At 39.6% G+C, this 18,789-nt stretch overlaps 1 protein-coding gene across 1 annotated transcript; it reads right to left on the reverse strand.

The window, feature by feature from the left end:
- Nucleotides 1–1,554: 1,554 nt before the first annotated feature.
- On the reverse strand, nucleotides 1,555–16,250 carry SLC5A12 (solute carrier family 5 member 12). Its single transcript, XM_066552209.1, has 15 exons — nucleotides 15,894–16,250; nucleotides 13,901–13,966; nucleotides 12,784–12,835; nucleotides 11,465–11,532; nucleotides 10,332–10,486; nucleotides 8,970–9,110; nucleotides 7,479–7,608; nucleotides 7,056–7,144; nucleotides 6,023–6,135; nucleotides 4,874–4,941; nucleotides 4,433–4,519; nucleotides 3,592–3,770; nucleotides 3,267–3,370; nucleotides 2,904–3,025; nucleotides 1,555–1,713 (listed from the first exon to the last, which is right to left on the reverse strand). Exons 1-15 carry the CDS (start codon nucleotides 16,248–16,250, stop codon nucleotides 1,555–1,557), a joined length of 1,890 nt encoding a protein of 629 aa, XP_066408306.1.
- Nucleotides 16,251–18,789: the final 2,539 nt, after the last annotated feature.

Consider the following 18,789-nt stretch of genomic DNA (forward strand, 5'->3'; position numbering starts at 1 on the left):
GTTATTTTTTTGTTGTGGCTTTAAAATGTGTTTTAGAGTGTGGTGTGTAAAAAAATTTAAAATAATTTTTTGCTTTGTGGAGGATTCGGGAATTTTAAGTGTGGTGAATATTTTAATTTATTAAAAATGTGGTTAATTTTTGAGTTGTGTGTGGGGTTATTGTTTGGTTTTTTGGAGGGTATATTTAATGAAGGAAAAGTTTGTAGAAAGTGTTGGTAAGTATGATTGGTTGGTTTTTTTGTGTGTAGAAGTAAAAATTGTGTTTGAAAAAGTATTAATAGATACATGAATGCTTTTGAATTTCATAAAAGATGGGTATTTGATAATATTTGTTATAGTTGTAAAGTTTATAATTTTTGAGGGTTAACAGTTTTTGTAGAAACAAGTTGTATAAGTTGATAGTTAAGGTAAGTAGTAATAATGGTTTTTGGAAATGTGAAATATTTGTATAAGTGTTTGTTTATTTTGATGGAAAAAGATATGATTTAGTTTTGTTTGTTTGAAAATGTAAGGTGTGTGCCCATGAGATATAAATGGTCCAGTAGCATTTACTGAGTTTCCCTCTTCACCTTGCTGGCAATCCCAAGTGTGGAAGCAGGAGGGGAAGGCGTGCCACATGAGACAGCAAGCAGCTGCCTTGCAGCCAGACTCAGCTGTAAGCTTTAATGAGATTATAAGAGCACTGTAAAAGGGATTAACACAAATATTGAGGATTAACACAAATATTGACTTGGTTCTCAGTTTCTTGACAAACTGTTCCAGGCAAGCAAGGGAGTATCATTTACAGACTGCTGTTTCTTTTCCCTGATTAAAATCCTGGGACCACTTCCAGGGGTAGAGCATGAACCCACACACGGGAAGTAGCTTCAAGGGCCAGATTGACATACATCTGCATCATAAAGATGGTCACTGCTAAAGCAAAAGCAACAGAGGGGCTCTTCAAAGAAATACAAGCTGAATGTCTCAGGTGGGTCCGTGAGTTGTCTTTGATATTTTCATTCAGTCTGTTTCACTCAATTGTGAATTTTGTTTTAAAACAAATATATTTATTGCAAAACTGTATCCAGAGGTTAGTCAAGGTGAGAGATGATCTGTTGGCTTTTATTTTCAACCAGCAGGGTGTAGGCTCAGCCTGACCTCTCTTCTTTCCCTCCATCAGAGGGCAGCTCACTGACTCACCTTAGTGAGATATCCCACAAACTTCTCCAAAGTCTTAATTTATCTCAAGTTCACCTTTGCACACTCCCTCCAATGATGAGTTGCTGAATAGAGCATTTGATGATGCAGATGTATTGCAGCTGTGTCTGAGTGGGAGGTTCCACGACAAAATTCATGGAACATTTCTTCTGAAATAGCAGTGCTTCCAAAACCTGATTGTCCCATCATTTCCCAGGTCTGCCAAGAGATTGGTGAATAAAAATCTGGCCTTTATTGCTATAGAGAGCAGCTGTTCCCTCTTGGTCACCTACAAGCTGGTAAGTGCAGTAAAAGAAGTTTTTAATTTCTGAAGCTGAAGAACTAAAGTTTGATTAAATGTCCATTGTCCCTCAGCTTCTAGAGGCGAGATTCTCTGCTTATATTTGTATATGAATTTTCCTCAGAATTGTAACCACGGATCTGGTGGTTATTTTCTTTGTTGGTATTGTTCTTGAAGGTGTTATCTGTTCTGGTTTTATTTGCAGCAGCTTCAGGCAGTTTTTTCTCAAAGTCCATCTGAAAAAAGAAAGAAAATAGCCTTGTAGTTTGAAGCCTGTATTCACTGCTTTTTTTCCTTTGATTAAAGAAAAATTATGAAAACAGCACAAGAAGGAAAAAGGTGTTCATTCTGTATGCCTTTTTAACGAGATACAAAGCTTTCGGACACCTGGAAATAGCTGGCCCTGTTGCTGTGGAGGAGGAGGAGGTTGGGAAGGAGCAGCTCAGATGCTGGTGAGTGCAGCACTGCCTGGTTGTTGCTCCCTGGTGCTGCTCTGGAGGGCAGAAGCCTCAGGGGCTGTGATGATGAGGATGAGAGCAGCAAGAGAGCTTCATGAGGATGTCAAGTCCTTTCCTCTGAGCTTGGTGGAAGGTAATAGCTTGGTGAACTGTGTAGGGTGTAAGGTGCAGTTTTGTCCCAGCAGGGAGAGGGAGGTCAGACCCTGTTTTGATGCCTCGGGTTTTAGCTTTTATATCTTCTAGATTCTGTGCTGCTTTAGTGTGTAGTTCTGAGCTTCATATGAAGTGTTGGTAAGCGCTCTTCACAGAGCAGCTAGACAAAGCAATTCTTTTTCTACCTTGGGACCAAGGACAAATGATCCAAATCTCAGGCCCAAGAGCACAACCAACAAGGACTGAAGAGAGAAAAACAAGCAGGATGGGACTGCATGGGCTAAAGCTGTAATTGGAAAATTAACTCCAATATGCAAATGGAGCAGAACTTAAAAAAGTGCAGGACCCCATGAGCATTTTGGGACCATTTTGGTTCATCTTGGGTGCAGCCCTGGCTGGGCTCTTGTGCTGCCCAAGGTGGATCCATGGAGGAGATCCTTTGAATAAATCCCTGCTTTATTCTTTAGCTCTGTCCAGCCTCTGCTCTAGGTCAGCTTCCCAAGGCATCAGTTCCTGGCTTTCCTGAGGGCTCTTTGTTTTTTGAGGGCCTGAGTCCCCATATTTGATGAAAATGGGAACAATAGAAAAAAAAAACAACTCAGGGAACAATAGGTAACTTACTACTGACCAGGGTTTGGCTGATTTCATTTCCAGTCTGTGCTGCTTATGCAGCATCCCTTGCAGAAGTTCAAGAGCAGCTGTTGAAGGCTGGTTATTTCTCTGTTCAGCCCATGCCCTCACATGGGCACATGCCCTCATGTGTTCCTGTGGCTCCTGGGCCACAGCAGAGCTGAGCTGATGGGCTCAGCACTCACCTCCAGGCTGTCGTGCTGCACACCACACCAGAGAAATATTTTGAGTCTTTTGGACCAAAAGCAAAACAGGTCGCAGACTGGCTTAATTAACACTGGTGGGATGTCTTCTCCTTTACTAGGTCCTGCAAAAAGAAAATAGTAATAAGTGAGTCCATGGATAGCTGGCTATGAGCCTTGGGAGCCTCAGACCACAGACCATGAGGTTGGGGAGCAGGATCAGAGCCCACTGCCCTCAGTCTGTGTCTCAAGTCACCTACTAAACTTTTTTAAAGCTTTTTTAACAGCTGAGTCAGCTTACGCAGAGGTATGATTGTTTATATATGTGCGAATATATATATGTCTATGTATGTTTAGAACACCAACCTGTTATAAAGCTTATCAACAGCCCAGTGATGGCACAGCCCACACAGCCAATGGCACTGAAGTACAGGTAGGACAGGGAGTACCAGGTGTCTGCCAGCAGAGGCCTGTGAAGAGGTGACAAAAAGCAGCTAGTGACGAGCATCAGTTCTGTTTAAGTTGTTGCCTGACTGAGCCAGCACAATGCAGCTCAAGCAGCAGCTGGTGTGACATCTGGCACCAGTCTGCACTTCCAGCCTGCCCTGTCAGTACTGCCTGCACCCCAGCTGCAGGCTGGGGGGCACACTTGGCAAAGCATAGGCTCAAGTGGTAACAATAGGAAAAATACCTCTCTGGAGCCAGCGTGGGAGCTGCTGTTAGCAGTGCCTCGGTGCTGTTAGCCAGGGTGCAGTTGAGGGTAGACAGCTGCAGAGGGATGGACTTTGTTGGTGGTGCAGGGTAAATGAAAGAGCCAGTACCAGCCCAAAAAGCCAAGCTGATCCCAGCTAAGAGGCCTCCAAGAGCACCCTTGGAAAGTATAGAAAGATACTGTTAAAGATGGTATGTGCAAAGTGCTTTTCTGTGAACGTGAATTAACCAGGAGTAGGTAATGATGGGTTATGGTGTAAATAAATTCTGTTCTCTCTCAACTAAGCTATAAAACATGGTGTTTTAGTGCTGTCTGTTTGTAAAAGCTAAAGCAGAAGTGTGCTTAAAGCTGTGATACAGATTTTAGTTTTACCTCTGCTAGCCTTGATGGAAATCCTGATGGGGCAATATGGAATGAGCTCATGTTCTGAGTGAAAGATTGAAGGCAAAGCTTTTGAAATCCCTCTGTGCATCCCAAAGCTGGGGCAAGTATTGAATAATTTTTTATTCTTAATGAAACTCAGAAAAAAAAATAAGAAAGCTGGTTTAGAAAGCTTAAAAAAATTTAGAAAGCTGGTTATTGGATTCATGTGAATCTAATAACCAGTGTGAATCTGTGAATCTAATAACCAGTTATTCCACAACTGGGTAGACTTAAATTCAGCAGGATGAATTTAGGCAGGGAAAAGGCACATATAAATAGATCTTAGATCCTCAGGCACTAAATCTGAAAAGCTGCTCAAGGACTTAAACAATTTTCAAAATTGAGTTTTAACCAAAAAACAACTTGATCTTTTAGATCAGGATTTTTGTTTACTTACCTTCCAGTTAGCACAGGGAAACACAATTCCCAGAGTAAATAATCCCAGCATGGGCCCCCCACACATCCCGTGGATGGAGAGGGAAGCCTGCGGGTGAAGAGAAGAAAGAGGAGTTCAGGCCAGCAGCTGAGGGGAAGCATGCCCAGTTCTGATTTTGATCTGTAATTTTCTTTGGGAAAATGGTGAGGGAGAAGGGATAGGTAGTAATTTCAGGGCACAGTTAAAGAGAGAATTGTGCTCAGTATTGTTTCCTAGCAGTGAGTCAATAGTGAAGGAGTTAGGGGATTTTTTTTTCCCTACTTTTATTCCTCTCCGCAAAATGTCCACAGAAATGGTTTGGGTAATCTAGTAGCCATCAGAGCTGGCAGCATTATTTGCTCAGTTCATTACATTTTGTGTTCATTCCTATTCTATTAATTGCATTTCTGAAGCAAGAAATACCTGCACGACTCCTCCCAGCAGCGATGCTGCTGCAGCCATGGAAGTGCACAGGACACCGTACAGTACACCTGGAAAAGGTAAGGTAGGGAGGCTCTCAGTGCTGGTTAATGGTGGGGATGGCTTCCAGCTCAGTAGTGTCTGAGGTGACCAGCCAGCAGAGAGGAATTGGCACTTCTTATTGGGTGTTTAGAGTAGACCAATACACACCCAGCAGTGGCTTGTATGAAGTCTCGTTGGGTTTTTGGTGGATTGATATTTCTTACAAAGTAGAACAATAGCAATGAAATTAATTTAGAAGTAATGCCTCATATAGGAATGTGTCTGTTGCCTTTAAGTATCACTTTTGAAAAATCTCATAAATGAGTTGAGAAATGATAAAACAGCATGGCTTTCTTCCCTTGACACCAGTTTTAACTTTATGGTAGGTGAAACTCTGTATGCAGCAGCCTTGAGTAAAGCCAGCCAAAACTTCTGTGCTAGCACACCTGGTTTCAGACATAAAAATTATCTTTCTAGGTCCAGAGTGAAAAAACCAAGTAGTAAGTGGAAAAACAAGAAGGGAGAAGACTAGAAGCAGTTACAGAGAGAGAAAATAGATGGGTTTGGTGCTTTCATTATATTAATGAATTTTAATAAAATTCTTATGGTATTATTATGGTATTCATAAAAGGGTTATGATCTTACTGCAATAATTGTAACAAATATCGTAAAAATTAAAATAATGTTGGATGCTTGATATGTTGATGATGTTTCATGGGGTTTTTTATTTTTTTGTTTTCATACTTTGTTCTCTAAAAAGCTGAATAACCTGCTTATGCAATACTCTGAATATAAATTATCTACTGTATTACTCTAAATAAATACTACTATAGAGTAATATGGTAATAACTACATTAACATTCTTTCTGTGTTATGAAGAGTGTTTTCCAATACATTCAGTAGACCAAACTTTTCCAAGGATTTTGAGTGGGGGTTGTTCATGCTAGTCTCTGTTTGTTCCTCTGCCATATGGTGCTGATGATGCTACCAAGGCCTCAGGCTGATGTTCACCTGGGGGGTTTATAAAGTGTTACATTCCTGTTTCTGAGGGAGTCTCTCTGTTCAGTGCCCTTTGCTGCTAAAGAAAGGGGTCTCATCTGGAGTACCCACACAAGCCTTTGCTGATCCATGTGCTCATCTTCTCAGAGATGTTAGGGAAACCTTTCTTGACCAAGTCTTCAAAGGTAACAGTTGCTAAAGCATTGATGCTGGCAGCTACTGTGCTGTAGAAAGGGAGAAGAATGGTAAGTAAATAGGAAGCAATATAATCTGGAATCAAGTTGTATTTATATAGAAATGCTTCCTCTTTTTCAGCACTACTGTTCCCCAAGAACTGTATGATTCATAGTATTTTTCATATGTGCTGCTTTAACTGGGGAGGTTCCTGCTGCTTCTGCAATTGCTGGGGGCTCTGCTACGTGCTGGCATGGAACAAGATAAGAACACATCCTAACTGACCCTTCCTTTTACAAGTTTGCAAAGACCTTAAGTATAGACATGTTCCAGAATTAAAACCTTACTCCCTCACAAATTGAAGGATGTGCAGTCACCACTACTGCCACCCTGGTCCTCCATGCATGGCCCGACTCTTTTAGCTGGGCGAGTGAGCCTGTTTTTGGTGAATACAGTTCAGATAGACTTACTGAAAATATTTATACCCCTGACTATGATATTGTGGCAGATACCTTAAGTAAAGATAGTTTCACCATGAGCAGCTCCCGAGAGTATTTTGGGAAGTTAAACTCAGTTTTTCTACACTTTCTTTATATTGGTAGCATTATTCTAGGTAACATTATTCTAAAATGTATTTTGGATAAAAAGATACTGGAGATGTGGAGTTAGACTTTATCATAAACATAATCATAGAATAATTTAGGTTGGACAAGACCCCTAAGGTCACAGAGTCCAACTGTTTACCCAGCAGAGTCAAGTCCACCACTAAACCAAGTCCCTAAGTGCCACTTCCACATGTCTTTCAAGTATCTCCAGGGATGTAACATAGTTCAACTAAGAACTAGTGCTACTTCCTAGAATGATCTAAGAGAAACCACTGGGCTTTTCTTAGGGTTTCATGTTTTGACCTCATTCTGGATCCTCAAGAAATTATCATCAACAGCTAAAATTTCAATTCAGATTCACAAACCTTAGTGTTCCACTGAATGCACAGGCAACAAACAGTCCTGGGACTCCTGGCATCGAAGAAAAAATGTCCATAACAAAGTATGGCATGAGCTGGGATAGAAGGAGCACGAGAGCAACACAAGAAATTAATTAAGGTAATGGAAACAAACTATTTTATGTTTATTAGCATGTTGCTAAATTCTGATGTTGTCGCAAATAACATGGTTTCAGATTTTGAGCAAAGGGAATATCTTTTGGGAAAAATACTCAATTGAATTAATACTGCAGGAGTGCCAGAATAAATATTGTTATAGCCCTGATCTGGCACCCACCTTAGTCCCTGAGTGCTGAAAGGACATAGAGCATTGCATAAAATTAAACTGTTCTGATATGTGCTATATCTGAGCCCAAAGCAGCTCCTAATTATTGTAATGGACATCTGTACCTGATCGGGAGCTGAAATGAAAGCAGCAGTCCAAGGGTCACAACTCTTGTAATGAGAGTACATCACCAATCCACAAAATACTGCACACACTAGGACTGTCCAAAGTCCCAATAAATTCAGGTAAAGTGCCCTAGAGCAAAAGAGGGAAACTGTTTAATGGAAGATAATTTAAAAAGTTGTTATAGGATACTTATTCTGAACTTTTTTGGGAGATCTTTTAATCCCTATTGGTTATATAATTCAAACTGGCTGTATAATTCAAAGCAAGATGAAAAAAAAAGGAAAAGTACACCAGCCTTATGCTATAGGGCAAGGATAAAGTTTCCAAGCAGCTCCACAGAGCTGGGGGAGTCAAGTAACCTCAACATAGAATGGGCTGCACTGAGGACTGGGTCTGTAATGCCTGTCCCTTGTAAGAACAGATGTTTGCCTGTTGGGAGATGCTGATGCTGCTCTCCCTTTAGAGCACACAGGATATTGTTTCCTATGTTACCGTGCACAGTAACAGTCCTGGTGGCTTTTTGGTGTTCCATGAATGGATGTGGGTGACAGCCTCTGCTGGGAAGGTTGTACGTCTGTGGGTCAGCAATCCTGCAGGTTCTGAGAGCTGCCAGGATTTACAGAGCTCACATCATGTTTGGACACACCTTGCACAAGATCTATTGCACACAGTTCAGAGTGTGCTACCAGGAAACAGAGGTTAACCCAACTTGTTACAGGTGATGTTCTCCCTGGTGTGACTTCTAAATGCTTTTCAGACACCGAATTATCTACAGGATGAATTCTTATAGACAGTCATGACCTTCAGAGAAATTAATGGGTTTACAGTCACCAAAAATCTAACTGTTGGAAAAAGGAAAAAATGATCACCTTTATTTTTTAGCTGCATTTGCAAGCAATTGGCCCTAGGTGTGTGAAAAAAATCTGATTGTTTAGTAAAATATGTCTAGCAATGAATATATTACTGCTGAAGTTGAGGCAGGTAGCAAGATGGAGACCTGTATTATCTATATTGTGAAGATTCACTTTGTTCTTCATTGATTCTGATTATTCTGACACTGCAGAATTTTAAGAAATTAAGATTTGCTTTTATTTAGGTAATACCTTGTACTCTAGTACTCCACTAAATCAATAACAATCTTTAATCCTGTATAACATAAACACAGTTCCAATAGATACATTTTTGCAATGAGGTTGTAGATAGCACAACTTCTGTGTTGCCATCTTTGCCATACTCTCCTTCTGAGGATTAGTTTGTCAGCCTGATCATAAATTGATAAGCTGCAAGAGATAGATTTCTCTTTTTCCTCTGCATATACTTAAGTCACTTTGAGCCAAAGGTAGTAAGACTGTCAGAGCAAAATTAACTTACTACCACCTAATGGCATCCCAATATTTATTTATCATATAAAAATATGTTTTCAGTATAGCTGACAAACTTAGTGTAATTCTTAATTGATTGCAGGAATAGGTTAATGACAGGTAGCTTACAGTTTAGCATGCCTTTCTGATTTGCAGGAAATGCATCTCTGTATTGTGGACTGATTGACTCCATAGAGCCCTAGCCAGGTAAATGTTCCCCCAATAACTATTGTCCAGAAGGTATGTCGTCTCAAAGGATCAACATCAAAGCTAGAGGAAAGAAAGAAAGAAAGAAGCAATTATTTTTATTTATTTAAACATATTTTTTTCAGCAAGAGGTAGGTGATTTTTTCAGAACTATCTGGCATGTCCTACCCCCTGAATCAAAAAATTCTGATTTGGTAATACGGTTTTCTAGGACAGACAGCATCCAATGTGTTCAGGTTTGGAAGTTTTTTTACTTTTATATTGGAACATATTGTTTTCAAGACAGGATAAACAAATATCATTCAGACATAGTCAGAGGATCACTTAATTCAGATTAATCAAATTTATAAGGTTGCTTATGCTCAGATATCTGACCTGTGTCATACTGTAGCACACCTACAAGCTGTCCTGCCTGGGACCCCATCTTCTGTAAGGAACAAGGTTGCTTACCAAAGTCTAAAAAAATCCAGCAGAGTTTTAGAAATAATTTTTAATAATTATTAATAATTTTATTTGTAATTATTTTTTATAATTAATAATAATAATTATAAATTCCTTTACAAGAAATTACTTCAGCTGCTGTGTTATCTAACAAAATTCTGCTACTCTGCAAGTCTAACTTGTACAAGCATATTTTTCTGTCTCGAATGTGTAATCTTTGCAGTTTTCCTTATCTTGGTTGGGACAGTAGATAACATTTGACCTTGCTGCTGGATTCTGTCACTGACTTGCCTTGATTAACCAACAAATGCCCCAAACAGCCAAAGGAAGATCAGATTTCTGTCCCAGTGCACTGGTGCACTATTGCCTGCTGCTGTGGTGAGTGCAAGTAAACATAGTGTCTTTTATGAATAGAAAATGAAAGATATATACAATTAGCCACTGAGATTAGCTCAGTTGACTCGAACATGGTGCTAATGGCATCAAGGTTTCATGTTTGATCCCTTTATGGGCCATTTACTTAAGAGCTGGACTTGTTGATCCTTGTGGATCCCTTCCAACTCAGAATATTCTGTGTATGAAATTGGAAGGAGTAATTGGGCTGCATTTGTAGCTACACATGGAAAAATGGCAAATCTCCCCTTCAGTTCGGCAGACCTTTGATTTCTTGAAAGAGTAAAGCTTTCCTAAATGCACTGCCAGTAGCTGAAGAGATGAGGAATGGACTTCTCTGAGTTACCAGGGTTGTTTAATAGCAAGTCTGTGTATTTTTGGCTTACTGAGGGTATGGTTTCTAAAAAATAAATATGCAGCGAGGAATGGTTTACATAATTTTTTTCTTACTCAAATATGTTTAGCCGAGATCCTTCATGGGCATCTTCCCAGACTTTGGTTGCTCCACCATTCAGACTAGTGCCTCGAATCAGAACCGCCACGAAGCCAGCCACCATAACAACCATTTGAAATGCATCTGTCCAGACAACAGCTTTTAATCCTCCCTAGAACAAAGAGAAACTGTACACCCCCAATCTTCTTTCCTGTTCCTCAAGTACTGAAAAAATGTATCAAGTCTCCTTATTTTGACAGCTTCTGAGCTGTATGTGCAGCACCCAGCAAATCAGGGCTCTGTATTCTCCCACAAAGTGTGTCTTTTTGCAGGTCAGAAAATTTCACAGCCTAAATAGTTTGTTCACAGGCACAGAAGAATATTTGACTTTCAGTTAAAAGCTTTTTTACTGCCTCCTTTACATGCATTTGAAGAACATATGATGGTGTGGAACTTAGGGAGTTTTGGCCTGTTCCTACATCCCATAGGACTCCATATGTTCTCAGAGCCCACAATAGGCCCAACACAGAAAAATATCTCCATAAAATTTGCTATTCATCTTCTTCCATAGCTTTCATATTTGATCAAATCAGTGCTAGAGCACATAATAAGTGTTCTCGACAGGAGTGGAGTGGTATATTGAAAAAAATCTTTAGTGGCAATGAGAATGGCAATTAGTTTGTGTCCTGAGCCACAGGGCTCTGCTGCTTTGCTGCAAATATCTATACAATATATCTGGATTGGAATTTGGAGTCTCACGTTGCTTCCACTTAAAAGTAAAGCTGACCTGTTGATTATCCTTCCTAGGTTTTAGTGCTTTGTTCTTGAGCACAATTTTCATTGCAGTATTTTTCAGCTTATAATTTGTAAAAGATAAGAATCATCTTCTCAAAAGAAGACAGGGGAAGCATATTGCCTCCTTATCTGGGCTCTATCTCAAGATGTCTGGTTTAAACATGGAGACATACAGCAGAGGATTAGAGAGGATTTTTTTTTTCCACCAAATAGGCTTCCTTATAACACAGAATGTGGAAGAAATTTATCTCTGTGTTCTCCACAGGAGCCATCCTTCTCTGATAGTGTGTCCTGTTTAAAGGATGGTTGAATTAAGTGTCTGTCTTCCAAGTATTCAGTTATGTCTGTTACATACCAGAGTGCAGTAGAAAGTGCAGACAATTCCTGTTGCAGCTACAGAGCCCCAGAGATCAAATCCAGTGACTGTGAAACCAATGAAAACAAAATTGTTGGTGAAATGGGTGTGAGTCATCTGGAAGGTAGCAAAAGAGCTGTAGTCCTTTAGCTTTAGAAGGATAGGAGCAATTACTAACTTTAATCTTTTGTGTCTATTAGGAGCTTTACTGGATTGTTCAAGTTTTGTAGAACTTCTGGGTACTGTTTTTCATTGTTGTTTTCTTTTGAATTGAAATTAACTAACTTTCAAGCAAAAGTAAGAATACTTGCATAAAGCAAAAATGTCATTCTGACGGGACAGAGCTTTATAAGCAATGCTTCACTTCTGTTCTTAGTCCAGAACTTTGTCTTGAGAAACCAAGTTCTTCAGAGATTCCCAAAAATCCTAAGATGAAAAAAACCCAAGCCCTAAGAAATTCCATTACCTGCATTTAAGAATGACTTAATGCTAAAATGAGCTTCATTAAAACAAATTTTTGTGTTCATTTTGCTTCGTAAAGTTTCTTTACACAAAATGCACAGATTTTGTTTTGGCTGATACTGAAAGCTATTTGTAAAGGTTCTCTTATTAGCAAAGTTAGTATGGTGTAATAATGAATGAGAACTTTCACATGGAATTCAGCTGCATGACAAAGGAAGAAAATTAGAAAATTTGGCAATGTGTGAGCAGTGGGATCAGTCTGAATGCAACTCAGATAATGAACAAACCAAAAAGCCTCACAGTCTCTTCCCAGTCAGTTTTGGTAAAATCAGGATTTGGGCCATGATGATTCCTTGTGCCCTATGACAGCAAAATTACAAATCCCACCTATGGTGATGGATGCTTTATGCCTAGTTTGCAAATATTAATTGAAGAAGTCTAGATGCAGACAGCAGAATAGCACTCATCTCTGGCTGCAGGGAAAAGAGCTATTCCCATGGAAACCTGAACACAAGAGACAGGAACGGGGGCAATCAAAGTGCATAGTATGGTCTTGGATCATCAGCTTGTACTGTGGACTTTGTCAGGATGTTGGGAAATTGTTTGCTTCAGGTCTCTTCAGGCGGTACTGAGTGGGAAGGAGAGCAGAAGAGCAACCACGAGGCTCCTGCTAATGTTTGGGTGTGAGAGGAACCTGGGGAGTCAGAAATGTGGAACTATGAGGTGAAGGCAAAAACCTTCTTATAGCACCTTTGAGCAGGGTTGGGTTTTTATCTATTTTTGTTACTTCTTTTAGTCAAGCAGTCCCTCTGGTGTGGTTATTTGGGGTAGCAGTGTAGTGCAGCATAAGAACTCACCTTGGTTGAGTGCCAGTGATGGAGCATAGACCACTATTCCTGTGTAAAGGATCTGAAGGAGAAAAATGATGTATTTGAATGCTCAGTGATAGAACTTGTATTTAGAGTAGGGCTCTGAGCAAAATACCAGATCTACGGTTTCTTTAGATCAGCTTGTATTGTACTATGGCTTTCTGTTTCAGCCCTTAAAAATTAAAATGTTGTGTTTAGCTCCCTTCTGAGGGAAGGACCCTTATTTGTCTTTATATTACCTGTTTCTCTACTGCTAAGACAAGTATGTGACAAAATATCCTCATGAAATAGAAAAAGGATATCTCCAGATAACACAAATAGTGATACAGAAATAAAGTTGCATTGATCTTAGAAATTAAATCTTCATTTTCCCATTCAATCCCTTTCAAAGTAACTGATTCAATACCTTTTAAGTGTAAGATCTGAGAGAACTGATGGAGAAACAAAGCATCTAAGTCACTAAGCATTCAGATCTATTGCCAAAGGTTTGGGAATAATTAAAATGGAATTAATACAGATGAAAATGTCTCCTATCAAGTCTAATCTCCCATCAAGTCCTATCTTTCCATTAAATACACAAATAATGTAATCTTTCAAGATGGTCAGAGCAGTGCCCATCATGGGACCACAACTAGCAGGGCATCTGCCCAGGATACCTTGTACAGCAGTTTTCAAATAGGACACTTCACCTGAGTGTCATGAATGGGTAACTAAACATACCCAGTGAAGCTTGACCAGCTTCTCAAGAAAGACAGAATCCACTTGTTTGGGAAGAGAGAGGCTTCCAGTGAACGTAATGTGACGAAGAATGTGCTGTGAGAATACAGCCCAACATGTGTTAAAGACTGCTAAAGAGTGTTAAAGACTGCTAAAGAGTGTTAAAGACGACTAAAATGGCATTCTTAATACTAAACAGGAAAGGTTAGGGCAGTTAGTTAAAAATACAATCTTACTTTCTTTTTAGCATTCATACTTCAAGTGAAAAAACTAAGAAAAAAGAGTACTCATTAAAACATCTCATTATAAAAAATGTGGTGTATGGGACTAGTCCGTGAAAATCAATGTTGAGTGAAATTAGCATAAAAAAGAGTCAATGTTTTCTTACCGTCTGGAGGATGTAAATCAGTGTTGCAGCAAGACGGACAATCTTGTTAAATCTTAACTCCAAATACTAGGAAAAAGCATAATCTCAGTAAAGTGCACATGTAGCATCTGTGACACAGCTGTTACCCTTCTGTTTGCCCCAAGTGACACCTTACTGTGCAAGTACTCCTGGCAGCTGGCCCTGCTGCTGTGAGCAGCTAATGAGAAGAGCAAGATTGTCATTAGACAGAATGATAATTACATTTAAGAAATCTATCTCCTCATCTCTACCAGGTGAAGTTCTATATTGGGTTGCAGTAATCAGTGCCTTCTTTGCACCAGGAATAACTGGGAGATTGCAAGAACTACAAAGAAATTTTAACTTCAAATGAAGGTATATTCCAGCTCTACAATGAGGAAACTTGAGCTCATCTCTAGCAGAAATAGCATCGACTCCAGTAGTGCCAAAAGTGGAGGTGGAGCAGATGGTGAAGCAGCAGCATGGAGTTTCCTGGTGTGGGAGCTGAGCTGGCTTTCTCCCTTGTTCTGTCTCAGCCTAAAGCCAAATCTGCACATCACCAATATGGAGAGGCATGAAGGAGGATCTTAGGGACTTCCAGGCTCAAGGATGTGGAGAGGTGTTGCCACCTTCAAAAGAACTGCAGATGTGAATGGATCTCTAGACCCAAAAGCCCAGGTTTTAAGGCTGAATCACTACCTGGGGTCTTGGCAGAGTCTCTCTGCCCCATGGCAGCCCCCATGCAGGGAGGCTCTTCTTGGGCCACAGTTCCATGTGCCCCCCAGACACCAGGCATGGCTTGTACAAGTTTTCTCTCTTTTACAAGTCTCTTAGCTGTGCACTTCCTACTGACAAAGTATCTTTTTCTTTTTCATTTTTCTCATGCTGATCTTGTGTTTCTTGCATAATAAACCCCACAGTCTGCCATATAAATACATGGCTAATTTATGTAACTTGATCTATTTCTAAAAATAATTTGTGAAGCCAACAGTCATCTTTGCAGCATGCTTGAAGGGTATCTCCATCTACAATAACCCTTTTGCTGGTTCACATGACAAAAATAATTCATTCTCTGACATTGTATCAAAACCAGCTAGAAAATGCAATTACTTGCAGCAATGGTCAATTTTGCTCTTCACTGACCTGAAAGTATTTCCAAATACCCAGGCAGATCTTTTTGACCAAATTTCCTTCCTTAGGTTTGGGCTCAGTGAGCTCAAGCAGCCTTTCTGTTACCAGAAGGTTCCTTGTGAAGGAACCCAGCTTCGTCATCCAATTCATGCCTAGTTGAAGCTGCCCAGAGAGGAGCAACCAAACTTGCAGGAGCTGACTGAAGTAAGAGGCCATCCCAAATGTCAGTAACTGTCCTGTGGATGTGCAGTTTATAAGGGCTGCTACTCAACTGTGTTATAAAGGAAAAAATGTGTTCCAAAGAAAATGCCAGGCAAAAAACTCTACAAAATTCAAAAGCCATTAATTTCTTTTCCTAGAGAATGCTTGAATTCATTCTCTAGCCCTGACTGGTTTTTTTTTCTTCTTTATCTTTTTGAACAAGCCTACCACCTTCTTTCTCTTCTTCCCACCACAGCTACTTAAATATAGTAACTGGCCAAAATTACCATATCTAGACTAAGTTTGAATTGGGTAGTATTGAATGTTGTTCTTAAAGTCTGCCTCTCTAAACCAGAGCAGAATACTCAAAGACCAGAAGCATTTGGATATGCTTAAATATTTTCCAGCTGTAGCTTAATTTGGTGCTGTGTCTGAACCCATATCCTGTCTGTGCCTATATGTGCATAAAAGGAGCTCTGACCCTTAGATTGGGATTTCAGTTTATGCAATATAAATAACTAGTTTAAATAATGCAAATTATTTTAAAAATAATTAATATATCAATATATTTCTTCTGTAAAACACCGCAGAAAGCTTTCTGTCAAAGGTTTTTCTCTAAAAAAAATATTATAAATTGTGCCTTTATTTTATGATTTTGACTTACCTCATAAGTGCTTGTGATGCCAGATCTATAAAAAACAGGTAGAAAAAGTTCAGAAGTAAAAATGATGACAAGTGTATATGAAAGAAAGAAGAGCACGAAGGATGCCCCATAGCGATAAACTTCGGAGGGTGTCCCCAGGACTGTCACTGCTGACATGAAGCTTGATGTGAGAGAAAAAGCTATGGGTCCACATGTCATCTGCCTACCGCCCACCAAAAATTCCTTTGAAGTTTTCTTTTTCCTCTCTTTAACTGCAAAAAAGACTCCAATGCTGGCAGAGACTAAAAATAGTGCTGCAAAAACAATATAGTCCCAAGTCACAAATTTTTTGACTTCTGGAGCTACAAAGTTTGGCATTGCACCAATTGTATACTTTTCTGACGGAAGGTTCTGGTTTACTGTGTCTGCTGCTCTGACCAGATTGACTCTGTTGACAGCAAAGCTGAATCTTATCTGTAGCTCAGCAATGACAAAAAAATAAACTGGAAGAGTGTTCAGCCAGAACACTTTTTCTAATCCAGTTCTGTTCTAAGGAGTTAAAAAAAAAAAGGTGTAGCTAAGGATGAGTTGAGGAGGAATACACTTAGACCCAAGAACTGTGGGTGCTTCTGCCAGGCAAGTTGAAATAAGGGAGTTAGCTGTGAAATCTGTAGTACAGTCCCTTTTTATCTGTAATGTGTAAGTTTAAGGTTAAACATTAGCCTGGCACGTTGACATGATCCAAGTCTTTTCTAACGTCTCAGCATTTCTAAATAATGAAATGAGAGCAATAGAGAAAAAAAGGGGAGAGAAAGGAAGGGAAGCTCAGTGTACAAACCTGTCATCTCTCTAGTGAGTTCATTTTCAGAGAAGCAGTTTCCTCATATGGTTAGAAACTGATCTTGAATGCCAGCAATAGGCTTTGCAGCTGTCCTTTGAGATGCTAAGTGTGCTCCTTGGTAGAATCTCTGGAACTTACGGTGGCCATAAGAAACTGAAGTGTTTAATGGTTAAAACTAATTATGGCGCTCCTCCCCAGCTGCTGTAGTTCAGCCTTGGTGTGTTTGGAAACCCAGTGGACCTCCAGATGTGTGTTTTGTGCTGCACTGTCTGAGGGTGAGTTTCTGTTAGAAACTAATTTTTAACTAACTTATGCCAAAGACAATATAGCTTCTATGGGTTCATGTGAGAAATTACTTATTTTATTTATCCATATAAAACTTTGTTGGACTTACAGAACTACAGAATCATAGAAAACCAGACAGAACAGCAACACTTATCTTAACTATGTCTTTGGCATAATTTTTAAAATTCAATTATTAGGTTTTCCTTTTGTGTTTTTGTTTTAAATAATTGAAAATTCATTTTATCCTCATTAATGCCATAACAATACATTTCCCAAAGAAGCAGGAAATTACTTGTCATCCTGAAGGATGAACTTGTACAGAGAGGTAGTGTGTGCAGTCACAACCCTGAAGGAAGGGTGGAGAGTGTATTGTGAGGAAAATTTTTAAAAAGAAATTATGTAACCTGGGAGAGTTTTAAATAGAAGAAGTTCTTTTCTTCAGCCTTGTCTTGGTGGGGGATGGACCCCCATATCTCTTAAGTCTTTGGTAAATAGAGGTGATTTTGCTGTGTCAGTAGCCACTTAGTATGTGTCCAGACCTGAAGTCTTGCCTGTTCCCATCCGTTGCTCAGATGGACTTGTTCTGCCCATGTGTGCAGTAGAGGTTGTGCAATTTTATAGTTGATTTTGATGAGACTGAGTGTGAAGGGGGAAGTTGAAATTCCCCTTTTATTGCCAAATGTGAGCTGAAAAAGACAAACAGAAAACCCAAACCAAAGGTACTTCTTTAAAGGTACTGCTGCATACAGAGAAAACGCTTTTAGTCCACGTAAGTTAAAAATATGAAGTGCAGGTTTGGGACCTATGACCCCAAATGTGTGAAAGCCAGGATATGGATGTAGCAGTTGCCATGGCACACCACTGTGTAACCTGTGACCTGTGGGTGGTGAGATGGAGGGGCCAGAGGAGACAGCAGTGAACCACGTTCCGTGGTGTGGATCAGAGTCAGTACAGGTAACAAGCTGAGAGTTTTCACACAACTCCTTCCCAGTATGCAACCATCACTAGTTAATATTTCTCTTTTGTACAGACCAAATGCCTTAGAGTGTTGCACTCTCAAAAAAACAGCCAAGCATTCCTCTGCTTTTGAGAGGGTGGGATTTTTTACCTTTCCCCTTCCCCCCCGCTTTTTGCTCTTCTCTCCTTATAAGTGTGGATATGGATATTTTCTGCATGTTTTATTTCATGCCTACAGGGTCTTATTAATAAATGTCTCAGGCAAGAGCTATGCCATTACAACATGGAGTTTCTGGGGTCAACCATCAACCCAGTCTGGCAGGATGCTAATTTAATGGTGTTTGTATGCAGTTTGTAGGAAAATCATAGATTGATCTGGCCTGAGCCCAGGGACATCAAGTGAATACCCTCAAACTTGAGGGTATTTCTTCTTAAATTTGAGCTGCTGAACATGTGTTATTTAGATAAGACCTCATCAGTCTTACAAGGTTGAGTGGGCAGAGAACTCAATATTGAGTTCTGCACTGGGGAAACTGTGTCTAAAGCCTGGGATAAAAAATGAAAATATAAAGCAAATGAAAAAATAATCATCTGAGTCAGAAGGTTTCTCTCCTAGTCATGTTACCAAAGAAACTGTAAGTGGAAGATCCCTGTAATATCCATTCTAGGAAAATAAGTGTAGTGTAAAAATTCCTATTGGCATAAATATAAGCCTGCAGAAATTTTTTTAAAATTACAAATGTTTTTTCCAGCAGAAAAGTGGGGATTTTTTAAATTATAGTATTTTACACAAAGTAGGAAAAAATTAATGGAAAAACAAACTGAAAATCAAGC

Source organism: Molothrus aeneus, chromosome 6 (assembly GCF_037042795.1).
Source record: "Molothrus aeneus isolate 106 chromosome 6, BPBGC_Maene_1.0, whole genome shotgun sequence".
Lineage (NCBI taxonomy): Eukaryota > Metazoa > Chordata > Aves > Passeriformes > Icteridae > Molothrus > Molothrus aeneus.

What these genes read in the sequence shown, in the direction of transcription:
- SLC5A12 (XM_066552209.1), bottom strand. Translation starts at nt 16,250, where the DNA reads ATGCCAAACTTTGTAGCTCCAGAAGTCAAAAAATTTGTGACTTGGGAC. An exon ending in TCTCGGCTAAACATATTTGA is followed by an intron (nt 9,111 to 10,331) that starts GTAAGAAAAAAA and finishes TCTTTCCTCTAG; the next exon opens with CTTTGATGTTGATCCTTTGA. An exon ending in TCATTTCAGCTCCCGATCAG is followed by an intron (nt 7,145 to 7,478) that starts GTACAGATGTCC and finishes CTTCTATCCCAG; the next exon opens with CTCATGCCATACTTTGTTAT.